Below are 13,735 nucleotides of genomic sequence, written 5' to 3'. Positions count from 1 at the left end.
GGAAATCGGGGGGGGGGGGGGGGGGGGGGGGGGGGGGGGCGGGGTGGCGAGTGGAAACCAGTCTCTTCTGGAAGGTGTAGAGGTGGAAGGGCACCAGCAGGGGTTACTGGAAGGCACCAGACAGTAAGGTTCCAGGTCTCCACAGCGCTCCTTCACACTGCCCTCAACTTTACATCCCCACCCGGCCCCCTCTGACTAACTTCAGGGGACTGGCTAGTAAGGCAAATTGTCCTTCAGGAAGGGAGTAACAACCAGGATGGTGGGAAGTTTCACACGGAGGTGGCTTAGCTTTGACCTTCAGGTGTCCCGATTCCTAGTGGTTACCATGGGTAAGTTAACATCTTAGAAGCTCAGTTAATCCTTCAGCGGGAACCGGCGAAAGGTGGCCACAGGATGCGGAAGTAAAGCTGTGCAACTTCACAGGGCCAGGCAAGCAGCTGGGGTTCAGCGGAATCCGGCTGGACACTGGTCCTTTGCACGCCCTCTCACCAGTGCCATAATTAGGATGAGAAACCATGCAGGAAGCCGGGCTCTGCGCTAATAATTTTAACTAAATGGCCCTAGAACTCAGTCACCAGGGAGTCTTTGCTCGAAGACGGGGCCCCCTGAGGTCCTTTCCTTCATCCAGCAGCAGAGATTTGGGAACAGAGGTGGAACTTGAGTCTGGCTTGGTGCTGACTGGACTCATTCTGCTAGGGAAGGAGTGCTGCCCTTCATCTCTTGGCTCCCTCCTGCTCTGAGCTGCTGGTCCTCAGCTTCAGCTCAGGCCTGGGGCAGGTGCCCTGGCCCTGCTCTCTTCAGACCCCATCACCGGCCACTTCCCAGCTCCCCCCTCAGGACCCCTGCACTGGGTATGTCCTCAGCCTGGAGCACTCTTCCCTCAGAGACCCTCTTGGCTCACACCCTCCCCTCACATGCCACCTCCCAGGTGAAACAGCAGTCACCCCCACCCTCCTTATCCCTGCTCCGCTTTCTCTGCGCACCTCATCACTGCCTTACATCCTCTACCTTCTTTTTGTTGCGTATTCTGCCACTAGACACAAACCCTAGTGCAGGAAGTTTTCTCCCTTTGGCTCTTAACACACTCTCAGCAACTGACCTGTCCCTGCTGCGCATTTGATCAACGAATCACCAGGGCCTTCGCTAAAACGTGAAGTCGCTGTGAATGAGATGAGTGACACCAAAGTGGATCTGCCTTAGTGTAATGACTTTCGTAAGACAGTTGTGGATCTTGGCGGCCAGCGAGGCCTTTGTGGGTGCCCGGGCTGGCAGGGAAAGCCTGAGCACCTGTGGCCATGAGGATGGTTCTGCTTTGGATGACGGGTGACCATTCCATCCAGCGGGAGGGGTCAGCCGGGTGATGGGGCACCCATACCAGGTTGCTGGGAGGGGAAAGCTGTTCTTTTTTAAGCAAAAGAACTTCCGGCACTTCTTGGCTGCACTAAAATACTTTTTGACGAGCAATCACGCCAAGGCAGGCCATGGCTTCACATTCACCCAGTTGGGGTGTGTCTCTGGGCCCGCTTCGGCCTTCCACAGCCCCATCTCCTTGTCCACACGGGGCCGGGCCCAAGGCAGACCCCTAGGGCTCAGCTGCCTGGCTTCCAGCTTTCAGTTCTTTGCTTCAGCCTCCGGGGAGGCTCTGCTGGCACCTGCAGTGTTCCCGGCGATGGCCCGTCTGCGGTGTGTTCAGTCTGTGTGAGTCCCTGGCGAGCCCGGCTCAGAGCTGGTTGAGGGCGTAGGTTCGGGCTGTACTGAGGGCACCTTCCAGGTCAGCCGTGGTTCCGGTGCCCTGAGCCACCACTTGAGAGCCCCAGGCCTTGCCCCCCATGTGGCTGCAAACCGCCAGTGCCCAGGCCTCTGCTGTGAAGGCCGGTGTGGTGCCCTGGGGACCGAGAGACAAGGGGCAACGATGCAGAGCAGCCCTCCCCACCCCTGTTCACCCAGTCTACTCTCGAGAGTGGCATCATGGTGATTCGTGCCCCCTCCCCAGCTGGGAACATGGTAGGGAAATCAAGTCAGGAGACAGGAGAGCATGGGGCTGGGAATGTGTGTGGAGGTTAATGCATGCCTGCTACTTGTCTGCAAGGGATGTGTGGCCTGGAGGGAGTGGTTCGAGTTAGAGAACCCCATGGTGCCGTCTCTGGTTGGGGGTGCTGTGGTTAGGGATGAGACGGCCCCATCCCCGTCCTGGGGTGTCCTCCTAGATCACCTCTCTCTAGCCTTGGAGGAATCAAGGGCGTGGAACTGGACAGCTGGATCAGCAAGGGCGAGTGGGGCTGCTCTCCAACTTTCCTCACCTGGGCCACCTGACAGGCACACAGCACGTGCCCCAGCGGCTGGGGGCTGAGCAGTAGCACAGACGTGCGAGGCGCCCGCTCACATAGCTGCCGTACCACCTTCACCAGCACCTGGGCAAGGAAGGGCAGACGGTGACCCCACGGCCCCCTGGACTCCCAGCTACCTCCCAGTCAGGACTCTGCCCTCCCCAGACCCTGGGGCCACCCAGCGCCAACACTCACTGAGAGGGACTCGGTGGAGACCGTGTCCACAATCAGGGGCCCCTCTGAATGCCGCTGCAGCAGCTCCTGGGTTTTCTGCGCAGCCTGTGGGGCAGGAAGGACGGCACGGGGATCAGGGAGGACGGCAGCCGGGACCCACTTTTGAACCGAGCCCCCATCTGCCAGCAAAAGTCTTTGGCTTGGAGCAGAGGGGCCAGAGGCTCTGCCTCGAATGGCCTGTGTCCTTCCTCTCTTCTGTCACCTTGTCCCTTTCACCATAGCTCCAGGACCCTACAAATAGGCCACTGAAGGTGAAGGACTAAGGCTGGAGCACAGATGGAAGACAGGGGGCGGGAGGAAGGTGGATCCACGGTCCAGAAGCACTGAGGGCTGAAGTGTAATCAAGTCAGCCGGCTTCCTAGAGGGAAAGTCTGAGCCAGACTTGAGAGTTGAAGGAGAGACACAGTTTGGCAGAGAAAGAAGTTGGGGGACTGGCCTGGTGACGGGGCCCAGCTGGCAGGAGAGAGAGGAGCTGCACCCTGCCCCCCACATCGGGCCCCAAGCCAAGGCCTCGAGGCTTCTCCGTGTGGGAGCCGGAGCGCCTCTGCCCCTCGCCGAGCGCGCCGGGTACCTCCTCTCACCTGCCCCGTTTCCAGCTTGCGGATAGCAGTGTTGGCACGCCGCTGCAGCACCTTCAGTGAGGCCTGCAGCTCCCGCCGCTGCCACTGGGGCATCAGAGCAGTGTCCACGGCCTAAGGCCACACACAGTACATCAGCCGCACCCCCGCCAGTCTTGGAGCCAGGAGCCAGCAGAGCAAGGGAAGAGATCACACCCACCACATCCCACCCTGCAGACAACAACCATCTAGGCCAGCAGGAGTCCGCCAGGAAGTGGGGGAGAGCCTGGAAGGGTCTGGGGAGGCATGGGGAAGGGAAGACGGCCAGGAGAGGGTGGGGGACAGTTCCACAGTGGCGGTGACCCTCACATCAGTGAGTCGTCCCATGTCCTTGGAGAGTCGCTGAGCCTCCAGTGCATCCTGGCTGCCCCGACTCAGCCGCTCTGTTGCAGCTTCGACCTCCTGGGCCAGAGCGTGGCCCACCTCTCGGGCCTGCCGGGAGGGAAGAGGACAGTCAGGGCGGCTCGGCTCACTTTCACCTCCCCAGGACGGGCTTCTCAACCCACTGCCAGTCAGGGCCAAATTACAGGCACCCATCAGGCCCAATCAGGGCACCAAATCATCACAACAGATGCCGGCTGTTGGCAGCGCACACGTACGAATGCTGGTTCTGCTGCCGGGCACCCCGCAGCCTGAGAGTGTCGGCTGTGTGCCCCCCCACCCGGCCCCGGCCACATCCAGCGGCCTCCTGGGCCCTGCTGGCATGCCAACCTGCTGGGCCTGCTCCCCGGTGACAGCCAGCAGGCGGGTGGTTCCCCTGGAGAGCTGGCGCTCCCCAGTGATGACCAGGTCCCCCACGGCCCCTGTGCGCAGCAGGTGCCTGTAGCCAGAGGGAGAGAGGACATCAGTGATGGCATACTGGGATGGAAAGGAGCGGCCTCAGCGCCAAACTGGGGGCTGGTGGCCCTAAAGGCCAAGCAAGGATGAGGATCCGGGGCCCCAGGCCAGGGCAGGCGGGAAGGAGTGACTCACGTCCCGCAGCACAGCTCCACAGAGGTCTGCAGTGCAGCCTGGGAGGCGGGGTCCAGCGCATCGGCCACCGGCACTCCCACTGACACCACCCGCACAGGGTCCGGGTACACCTGCGGGGGGGAGGGGAACAGTCAGTTCACTAGTTGTGAGGGGCAGGCAGTCACACCAAGGGGCTTCCTCAGCTCACCTCGTCCAGAGAGCGCAGGCCAGGGACACGGGTGGTGCGTGCCAGGGCCACCTCCTCCACGTACACTGCCTCGTCCTGGCCCACGGCCTCCTGCACGGTGCCCTCCACGGCCCGGAGCTGCTCTGGGGTCAGTGGAGCCTGGTGGGGTAGGGGGGATGGACAGACCAACAGGTGGTCAGCTCCGTGCCCGTGACTAGTGCAGTGAGCAGCAGTTCGAGTTCATGGACTCCCCTCAGGTTGTAAAGCGGTGGCTAGCGGATAGCAGGCACTCTGTCAACCTTGGCAGAGCAGAGTTCTCTTCCTTAGAAAGCTACTGGGAACTGCGGCCCTTTCATTAGGCACTACAAGTTGATGGGACAGGAAATGCTGTTCTGTACTGAGGCTCACGATGAGGGCCAGCCCGATGGAAGAGAAACAGGACAGGGGAGATGCAGGAGAAAGGACAGAGCCAGATGTGCGAGGAAGGAAGGGAGACAGGGTGACAGGGAAGGGAGGGCAGCTCTGTTTGAGCAAGAAGGTCTTGGGTGACAGCAGGGACAGGGAAGTTGGGCGGCCGGAGGCCCCGGACACTGTCTGACCTGAGCCCTCACTGGTGCAGGATGACAAAGGGAAGACGTCTCCCACGGCCTCACAGTGACTGAGCGACAGGGAGCCCAGGTCCTCGGACTGGCCAAACTCCCCTCACCACCAAGCCACCAAACTACCCCCTTTTAAGATTGCTTCCTCACTCGAAGCCTGTCTGTCTGTCTTGCTCACCTGGATGGCCACGTCGAAGCGTAGCCGCTCGGGGTTGAGATGGGAACCTCGCTGCTCCGTGCCGGGGCCCAGGGCCCGCCGCAGTGCCCAGTTTAACAGGTGGGTGGCCGTGTGCTTCTCCATGCAGCCTAGACGCCAGGCCTGAAACACGTTCGTCACCCAGGATCGTGGGCGGTAGGGAGAGTCAAGAGGCTGCAGGAGATCCCGAGTATCCGGGCTCGGGTCCTTACCTCATCTATGTGTAGCTGCACCTGGTCCCCAACCTTCAGGCTCTCAGGGGCCACAGCCTCGTGCAGGATGAAGCCTCCACAGACCTGGGCCCGGGCCACTGGGAACAGTACATCCTGGGGAAGGGCAGGGGCCAAGACACTGTAGCAACTGCTTGTAGCTCTTCCCTCCCCTTGGCTCTGTTCCCAGGGTGGGTCTGCCTTGTGCAGAAATTAACTTGTGTGTGTGTGTGTGTGTGTGCACGTGTGTGTGCGTGTGCGTGTACATGGGGACTCACCTCCTGCCCCACCCGCACCAGGTAGCCTCGGTCTGAAGCCTGACCACCCTGTTCAGCATAGAAGTTGGTTTTGTCCAAGAGGAGGCCACAGCGCTGGCCTTTCCCCACAGAAGCCACAGCTGTCCCATCCTCTGTATATAGCTGGAGCACCTGGGCCTCGCAGGCACCAAACTCTGCCAGGGAGAAGAATGGTTATCAGTGCTGGGCAGCAGTGTGGGCCATGGGCCGTTGGTCTGGCCCTTATTGAAGCCAATGGGCATGTGGCTGAGGGGGGAGGGGCACTTTCAGGGGCCACAGTGACCCCTGGTGGCCACTGCCCACCACCTGGGGAAATGTACAGGGTTGGTAGTAATCCTCACAGATGGCCCTCTGTCCCTCCCAACAACCGCCAGGTACACGTGCCGCCACCTGCCTCCATCCAGCCTCTCACCATAACCCCCGCTGGGCCGCAGGGAGTAACTGTACTTGGGACTGTCGTTAGTTGGGGGCACCCCTCGGCGCTGCAGCTCCCCCAGCGCGTGGACACTCAGCTGCAGTCCCTGCTCCTCAGCTGGCTTGGCCTGCCGTGAGCGGTGCTGCAGGAGGGATGCATGCCTGTGAGGGGGTGCACGGACAGTGCAGGGGGCGGGGGCTGAGCCTCCACAGGGCCCTGTCCCTGCCACACGGCTGTGTGGACCCTGTAGCCCCTCTGGAAGAAGCCTTTGGGGCTTGGTTGGCTGCCAGAGACTCTGGGCTGGCTGGTGAACCCCCATCATGCAGGGTCTCAGGACGAGGCCTCCTCCTTCACCCCCCAGCTCCCCTGTCTAGGATGGCGTGTGGGCCTCTCCTGCGGTGTCCGGCCCAGGGCCCTAGTGTTCTTCTCTACAGGCCGTGGGTGGGCCTGAGGGGAGGGAACAGACCCTGTCCCAGCCTCCTGTTTCCCTCAATAGCTGCAGCTCCTCCCCCAGGAACTCGGAGCTGGGGAAGGGACTGTCCCAACAGAACCGTGGGTGGGGGTGCCCCAGCCTGTACCTGGGCCTCCTCCTGGGCCAGCCGCGCCAGCCCAGCAGAATCCAGCTGCACCCCCTTCTCCTCCAGCATCAGCTCTACCAGGTCCAGGGGGAGCCCCAGGCTCCCAGACAGCGATAAGGACCAGGCCACTTCAGCTTTGAAGAAGGAAGACAAAAGGTGTTCAGAGGGGAGGGCAGGACAGACTGAAGAGGAAGGAGTGAGGAAGGAGCAAGCACCAGGGCTTTTCTAGCCACATGGAAGCCAGCAGGTACCAAGCACAAGTGTCCCCTCCGTACACCAGGTAGGTCCAGGAGAGGGGTCAGGCTTTAGGCTCCAAGGCCAGAGCCGGGGGCAGGCTGGGGGACTCCCTTGTCATCTGACATTTCAGAGAAGGGAAGCTCATTCTCGGCATGAAGCCAGCCTTGGAAAGCAGAGACTGGAGGCAGGGCCAGCTGGGCAGAGGGGAAGTGGAGGGAGGCAGGGTGGCGTCCCACACAGAGATGTGTGGGTGCTGTAGGCAGTGCAGGGAGAGGGACATGGGGGTGTGTGTGGAGGCTAGGCACAGGCCTGCCTCAGAGCTCCCTCCTCTGCCTGCCCCTGGTTCGCCTGAGTGAGGCCCTCTGCCTGGGCCAGGCCCCTCACTCACCTGGGAACAAATCAGAAGGCCCCAGGCGCCTCAGGGTCCGATCGATGATGTGCCGACCCCGCTGCAGGGAGGCCAGGAAGGCTGCCTCGTCCTCAGACACCAGGTTGGCTATCTGAACAGGGGGCAAGGTGGGCCTGGAGCTGGGCCTCCTGGAAGGGAGAGCCGCTCTCCACCCCCCGCCCCCCCCCCCGTCGGGCCCTCCCTCTCCATCCAGAGCCAGTACCTGGGCCGAGTGCTTCTGCAGTTCTGGATAAGCGTCTCCCTGGGGGAGGTAGAGGGCTGAGCAGGTGTGAAGGGCAGCCTCCCCACCCTGGGCCTCCCTGAGGACACCCGCCTTGGAAGGTGAGCCCTGGCCGATGGATGGGGGTATGGACTCAAATAGGGAATACGGGCAGAAGGGGGCCCACACTCAAAGGCTCAGCAGCCAGGGCAAGGAGGCCTCCTGTGGGCCTCCTGATTTTTGGACTCAATCTTAGCTTTCTCAGCCTGATGAGACCTGGGGCTGGCCATTTCGGGCGGGTAGCCTCGGCTGAGGGCCCTGTCTGGGCTGAGTGGCAAGCTTCCTGGGCACCCGTGGAGGCCCAGAAGAATGCGTTCTGTCCTCACCAGTGTCTCCACCACCACAGGCACCAGGCTGCCTAGGAAGCCAGGTGGCGCCCGCAGCACCTCCGTAGAGAAGCGCACAGCTCGACGGAGGATCTGACGAAGAACCAACCTAAGGGGTTCAGAGGCCAGAGAAGAACCCCCCACAACCCCTGGTCAGCAGTATGGAGAGTGGGGGGGACGAGGGCCGGAGTGCGTGCTCTCATCACAGAGCCCTCTCCCTTCCCCCACTCCTCCTGCCATCCGTCTCCATCCTTTCCCTGCCCCCGCAGCCACAGCCCCTGCCTCTCTCCTTGCCCAGCCAGACTCACGGGGCACCCGACATTCCTGGGCAGACACCGTCGGCGATGCAGACGCTGAGCGTGCGGATGTGATCGGCGACCACGCGGTACGCCATGTCTGTGCGCCCCTCGTCTGCTGCTCCCACCCGGCCCGAGTAAGGGGGTGCCCCGCAACCCTGGAAAGCGGGAGAGAAAGAGACACAGCTGCTGGTCCTGCCTGATGTGGCGCAGGTGGGGTGTCCTTCATCACGCCTACAGCATCCGCCCTCACTCCTAAAGCTGATGACATCTGGAATGGTCTGGATGGAGAAGGGAGCCAGTTCCTGCCCTCCCCAGGCCAAAATCAGCACTAACAACGATCACAGCTGTGATCGTTCACTGAATTTCTACTGTCTGAATGGGGTTGGTGCTTGAATGAAGCATCGTCTAATATCCCAAACATCCTGCTCTGGGAGGTTTATTTCTCGTCTCGCTTTAAAGAGGAAACTGAGGCTCTGAGGAGCTACGTGCCAAGAGGCCACACAGCGCATGGGGAGTTGGCCTGACTCCACGGCCCACACCCACTTCTCCAGCCTCTAGGGGGCAGGGAGGGAGGTGTGAGCTGCGCCTAAGTGTAGGTGCTCCAAAGCATCCAGCTCCAAACCCATCTCTTCCCTGAGCTTCCTCCTCTCATTAAGAGTCCTGCCGTTCACCACGCTGCTCAAGTCAAAAACTAGACGTTAGGCCTTGGCTTTTATTTCCCCTCCCCATCCAATCTGTCACTGGGGCTTTTTGCTCCTGTTCTGTCTTTGTGAGATCTTTCAGATCAGTTACTTTTCTCCACCTCCACGGCTACCAGCCCAAGCCATGCACTCCCGTCTCTTCCCTTTACTATGAAATAGCCTCCCAACTGGTTCCTTAGCTTCTTCTAGGTCTCCCTCCAGCCCATCCTCCGCACAGCAAGAGTGGCCTTTAAAAGTGTCAACCAGATCATGCCCCTCCCCTACGCTGAGCCCTTTTCACCGCACTTGGCATAATAAAAGCCCCACTTTGGACTTCAAGGCCCCAGAAGGTTTGACTTCTGCCTTCCTTTCTATGGTAGATTATTTGCAAAAATGGCCACAATCCTTCCCTCTCCAACGGGCAGGCCGCTTTACAAGGAGACCACAGCTGCTTCCCATGCACGGATAGAATCTATTTCTCTATCCCTTGAATCTAGGCTAGCCTGTGACTTGCTTTGGCCAACAGAATGACGTGGAAGGACACTGTCCTGAGCCTAGGCTGCAAGAGACCTCGTGTACTTCTCCTTCTTGGAAACTGCTGCCTCGTGATGGGAACAAGCTTAAGCTAGCCTGCAGCGTGACAGACACACAGCCCGGTCACTCCCACAGCCCCCAGTAGCCAGCCAGCCAGTCCTCGAACTACAGCTGCCTAGCAGCAGTCTACAGGTACAGGGATGAACTCACAGAAGGCCAAAAGGTTGGCCCAACAGAGCTCGGCCACCATTGCTAGCTCACAGACTCATATACTAAATAAATGGTTGTTACTTTAAATTACAAATTGTTAGGTGTTTTGTAATACAGCACAATCTCAGTGAGCATTCTCCAGCTACATCCCAGGTGATTCTACTTTAGCTAGCTCTAGCCACCTTTGTGTTCCTTTCCTGCCCCAGGGCCTTGGTACCTGCCATCCCTATGCCAGGAATGAGCTTCCTTCCGTTGGCTGGTTCCTACTTTTTCAGGTTCCAGCTCAGAGATCATCTCCTTGAATGAGCCTTCCCCAAATTACTTCATCTAAGATTCCTCTGCACACCCCCCCAGTTATTATTATCCATGTTACTACCTGGTCGCAATCTGCAGTCTTGTTCACATCTGCCATCTTGTTCTTTCATACACTTACTTATTTATCTCTTAGGCTACAATGTAATTTCCATGATCTCTTTTCTGTTTACTGCTGTTCTGCCTACTAAGCACAGAGGACTACACACAAAGCAGGCACTAAACACATATTTTTTGAAGAAATGAAGGAAGGGAGGAGTTAGAAGCAATAGCAGGTAATGGATACAAATCCCAGCCTCACGGCTGACCCTGGTACCCTTGGCTGGTCACGGTTCCCACGTGCGGGAATACTCAGAGTTCTCAATAAAGATGGAAAACACCAGCTTTGGGAAGGGAAGAGGCCGGCTCACCTGGTGAATGGCGTTGAGCAGCGGGGAGAAGAGATCAGTGTCGTAAGTGGAGCGTGTGCCTTGCAGCACAGCCAGCAGCCTTTCCAGCCCCATTCCCGTGTCCACGTGCCGCTGGGGCAGGGGCTGCAGGCTTCCATCTGCCTCTCTGGCCAGGGAAGAAGTGCAAGGTTAGGCCCTACACCAGATTACAGGGGTGAAGCAGATGCCCAAGTGCAGTGGAGGAATGAGGAGGGGCTGGTTCATTCTGAAAATGAACCAGAAGGCAGTGTCCACCCCTCCCCCCCAAAGGCAGACAGTGATGGCCTTGGGTCCTGTACTTTCTCATAAAGGGTGATCTCTACCCTCACCCCTGCTTGGGCCCTTGCCTGGACCCACGCATCCCCTTTCTGGGACAGAATTCTTTGCCCTGAGAAAGAGACAGGTCCAGGCTGGGAGAAAACCTTAGAGACTGCCAGGCTCCGTGTCACCGTGTGATAAGAGAACAGAAGCCTGAGAGTGGCAGCGACTAGTTTCAAGTGTTATGAGCAAAGGCTAGGGTTAAACCCGTTATTCCCCGAAAAGTGCTTAGAAATGTAGCTGACAGACAGTAAACTCCATGTACGTGTTTGTTTTTTTTTAATAAGAACTGGATCAAAGTCTTTTGAATGCAACCTTGGCCACTTCCGGCCAGGGATTTTCCCGCTGCTTCCGCGCCCCGTTACCTGTTATGTTGAATGAAGACCAGATTCCACAGCTCCACCAGCTGAGGGGCTCCCACCCTACCAGCCAGATCATAGTGGATCTCCGTGCAGGGCCCACAAGGCCCAGTGTCCCCCATCTCCCAGAAGTTCTCTTGTGGTCCAAAGGAAAGCACATGGCTGGCAGACACCCTGCCAAGAAAGCCATGCGGGGGGGTGTAGGGAGACAGACAAACCTGGAAGCCGCAACTCTGCCATGAGAGCCTCAGCCAGAGGAGAAACAGGGCTGACCGCAATCTCCCAGGATAGGCAGAGACTCTGACGACCAATGTGGGCGCGTTCTATCTGCCAGTCCGCTTGCCCTTCGGAAGTGGACATAAGGGGCGGAGGCAGACTTACCCTAAGCTGAGCCAGATGTCCCTGCTCTCCAGGTCTGGGTCCAGCCCAGCCTTGGCGTCACCACCAAAGTAGGAGACCCAGAGCCTGTCCGCAGGGATCCCGTAGACCCGAGTCAGCAGCTCCCAGGCCATGCTGCAAGCCTCCTCCTGCACACGGGGAGGGCGGAGGAACACGCATGAGAAGGAGGCTCTGCAGAGGCACCAGTCATGCACGTGAGTTCAGGCCTCAGCTTAACAGAAAAGTCCACTGCCCGCCTTGCTTCCGGAACAAACCAGGACCATTTCTGCTGGAGTTTCTTTCCTGCCCAGAAAGCTTCGCCCCTCTTCTAGATCCTTTCTTTCCAGTCCCACTCTCTCCGTGAAGTCGTCTCTCCACCCTAACCTGGGACGGCTGCTAACTCCTACATTTTAGTACTTCTGTCTGACCCTTTAGTCATACAACGATTACTGACTCGCCGTTAGGCAGGAGGCACAGTCCTGGCCCTCGAGCTTACAATCCAATTAGGGAAGTGAGACACATTCTTATCATCCGTGTTCTTCAAGCACTTTGCCTTCCTGGCTAGTATGAGCCCTGTCTAAGCAGACACTAGGCCTGGAGACAGGACTCATCTTGAGCACCTTCTTGGTGGACCACTGACCCTTTCCTAACTCTAGGCCTTCCTGGAGACTCACCTTAAAATATTCGCCCCCGAAAGCCCAATTGCCGAGCATCTCAAAGAAGGTATGATGGGAAAGGTCTCGGCCCACATCCTCCAGGTCGCTGTGGCGCCCTCCAGCCCTCACACATTTCTGGCTGTTGGCCACACGTCGGAAGCCTGCCATCTCGCTTCGTGGATCCACAGTGCCCAGGAAGATCGGCTTGAACTGCAAACACAGGAAGGTCCCGATTCTCACTACCTCAGGAGACGGGAGAAGTGGGGAGTGGGGTGTTCAGAGCGAAGGCTGACTGTGCCCCTGAGAGCGCAGTGTGGTCTTGGTTAAGGGGGCAATCTGGACACCCGGAGGCACCCATCTCTGATGTGTGCAGAGCAGATAGGAGATAAATAAATCATGAAACAGATTCTCTGCTAGTAAATTAGGCAAGGTCAAAGGAGGACTATATCGGTGGCGGGAAACAGGGCACCGAACGGCTTTATCCTCCACGTCGGCTTCTTTAAACCACACCCAATAACTTCAGTATTAAACCAAGACCACAGGGTACTGGGCACACCTCACAAACTCAGCATTTAATAGCCTCTACAGTTGGGGTGCTTGGGTGGCTCAGCTGGTTTAACGTCTGACTCTTGATTAAAAAAAATTTTTTTTAATGTTTTACTTATTTCCTGAGGGGAAGAGAGAGAGAGAGAGAGAGAGAGACAGTGTAAGCAGGGGAGGGTCAGAGAGAGAGGGAGACACAGAATCTGAAGTAGGTTCCAGGCTCTGAGCTGTCAGCACAGAGCTGGACACGGGGCTCGAACCCACTAAATATGAGATTATAACCTGAGCCGAAGTCGGACGCTTAACCGACTGAGCCACCCAGGGGCCCCTGACTCTTGATTTTAACTCAGGCATGATCTCACGGTTTCTGAGTTCAAGTCCTGCATCAGCCTCTGCGTTGACATCATGGAGCCTGCTTGCTATTCTGTCTCCCTCTCTCTCTGCCCCTCCCCACTTGCTCTCTATCTCTCTCAAAATAAATAAAAATAAACTTTTAAAAAAGCCTCTAAGGTTAACCGATCCTCCCCCTCCTTGCTCATTTTACAGGTGAAGACAAATCTGTAGAGGGCAAGTGGTGCTCAAAGTCAAAAGCTTTAGAGAACAGTCTAGCACATAGTATGTGCTCAACAAACGTTTAATGCATGAGTTACCTTTATTTACAGCATGAATAAATGAAGCCAGACTTCCCCCAGCCAGTCTACCCCCAGAGAACGCCACGTTCTCCATTCTTAGACCTAAAACTAAATCCTCACCCTGAACTTCCCAAGTCCAGTCCTCCCCAAGCCCCGAAGCCAAGAGCTCCGCCCCCCGCTCCTTTCGCCCAATCCCGCAGCGCCTTTCTCCCCGGAAAAAAAATCACAAACTCCGCCCCCGGTCAGGGTGGCTCTGCCCCCACCTGGTTCATGCCAGCATTGACGAAAAGCAAACTGGGGTCGCCGCGGGGCCGCACCGAAGCGGACGGCACCAGTCGGTGGCCATGGCGGTCCCGAAAGAAGTTCAGGAAGGCGTCCCGCACGGCCGTGGCCGAGGCTGGAGGGGGCTCGGATGAGAACGGTCGACGGCCGAGGCACCTCAACAGGGGCGACCTTCGAACGGCCCGCCGCAGTCGCCGGGCTGCAGCTGCCATCGACACCGCCATCTTAACTCGGGGCAGCAACTTCACGGGGTCAAGGGGTCCT

The 13,735-nt window shown here is 58.4% G+C and overlaps 1 protein-coding gene across 2 annotated transcripts; it reads right to left on the bottom strand.

Annotated features, from left to right (window-relative positions):
• Window positions 1-1,186: 1,186 nt before the first annotated feature.
• AARS2 (alanyl-tRNA synthetase 2, mitochondrial) lies at window positions 1,187-13,735 on the bottom strand. Of its 2 annotated transcripts, XM_039231135.1 has the most exons (22): window positions 13,453-13,735; window positions 12,033-12,224; window positions 11,362-11,507; window positions 10,987-11,154; window positions 10,286-10,430; window positions 8,149-8,294; window positions 7,841-7,949; window positions 7,458-7,496; window positions 7,235-7,346; window positions 6,610-6,743; window positions 6,029-6,173; window positions 5,599-5,771; window positions 5,324-5,437; window positions 5,094-5,234; window positions 4,338-4,475; window positions 4,151-4,260; window positions 3,890-3,998; window positions 3,488-3,610; window positions 3,143-3,253; window positions 2,523-2,606; window positions 2,301-2,411; window positions 1,187-1,885 (listed from the first exon to the last, which is right to left on the bottom strand). In XM_039231135.1, exons 1-22 carry the CDS (start codon window positions 13,693-13,695, stop codon window positions 1,721-1,723), a joined length of 2,958 nt encoding a protein of 985 aa, XP_039087066.1. In that variant the 5' UTR covers window positions 13,696-13,735; the 3' UTR covers window positions 1,187-1,720. The 2 variants fall into 2 exon arrangements, with proteins under 2 accessions (XP_039087066.1, XP_039087067.1); XM_039231136.1 differs by lacking the exon at window positions 10,987-11,154.

The sequence above is a fragment of the Hyaena hyaena genome, unplaced genomic scaffold (assembly GCF_003009895.1).
Source record: "Hyaena hyaena isolate Hyena2069 unplaced genomic scaffold, ASM300989v1 scaffold_55, whole genome shotgun sequence".
Lineage (NCBI taxonomy): Eukaryota > Metazoa > Chordata > Mammalia > Carnivora > Hyaenidae > Hyaena > Hyaena hyaena.
The sequence above is the reverse complement of the archived record's forward strand: the minus strand, read 5'-3'. Positions and strand labels throughout refer to the sequence as shown.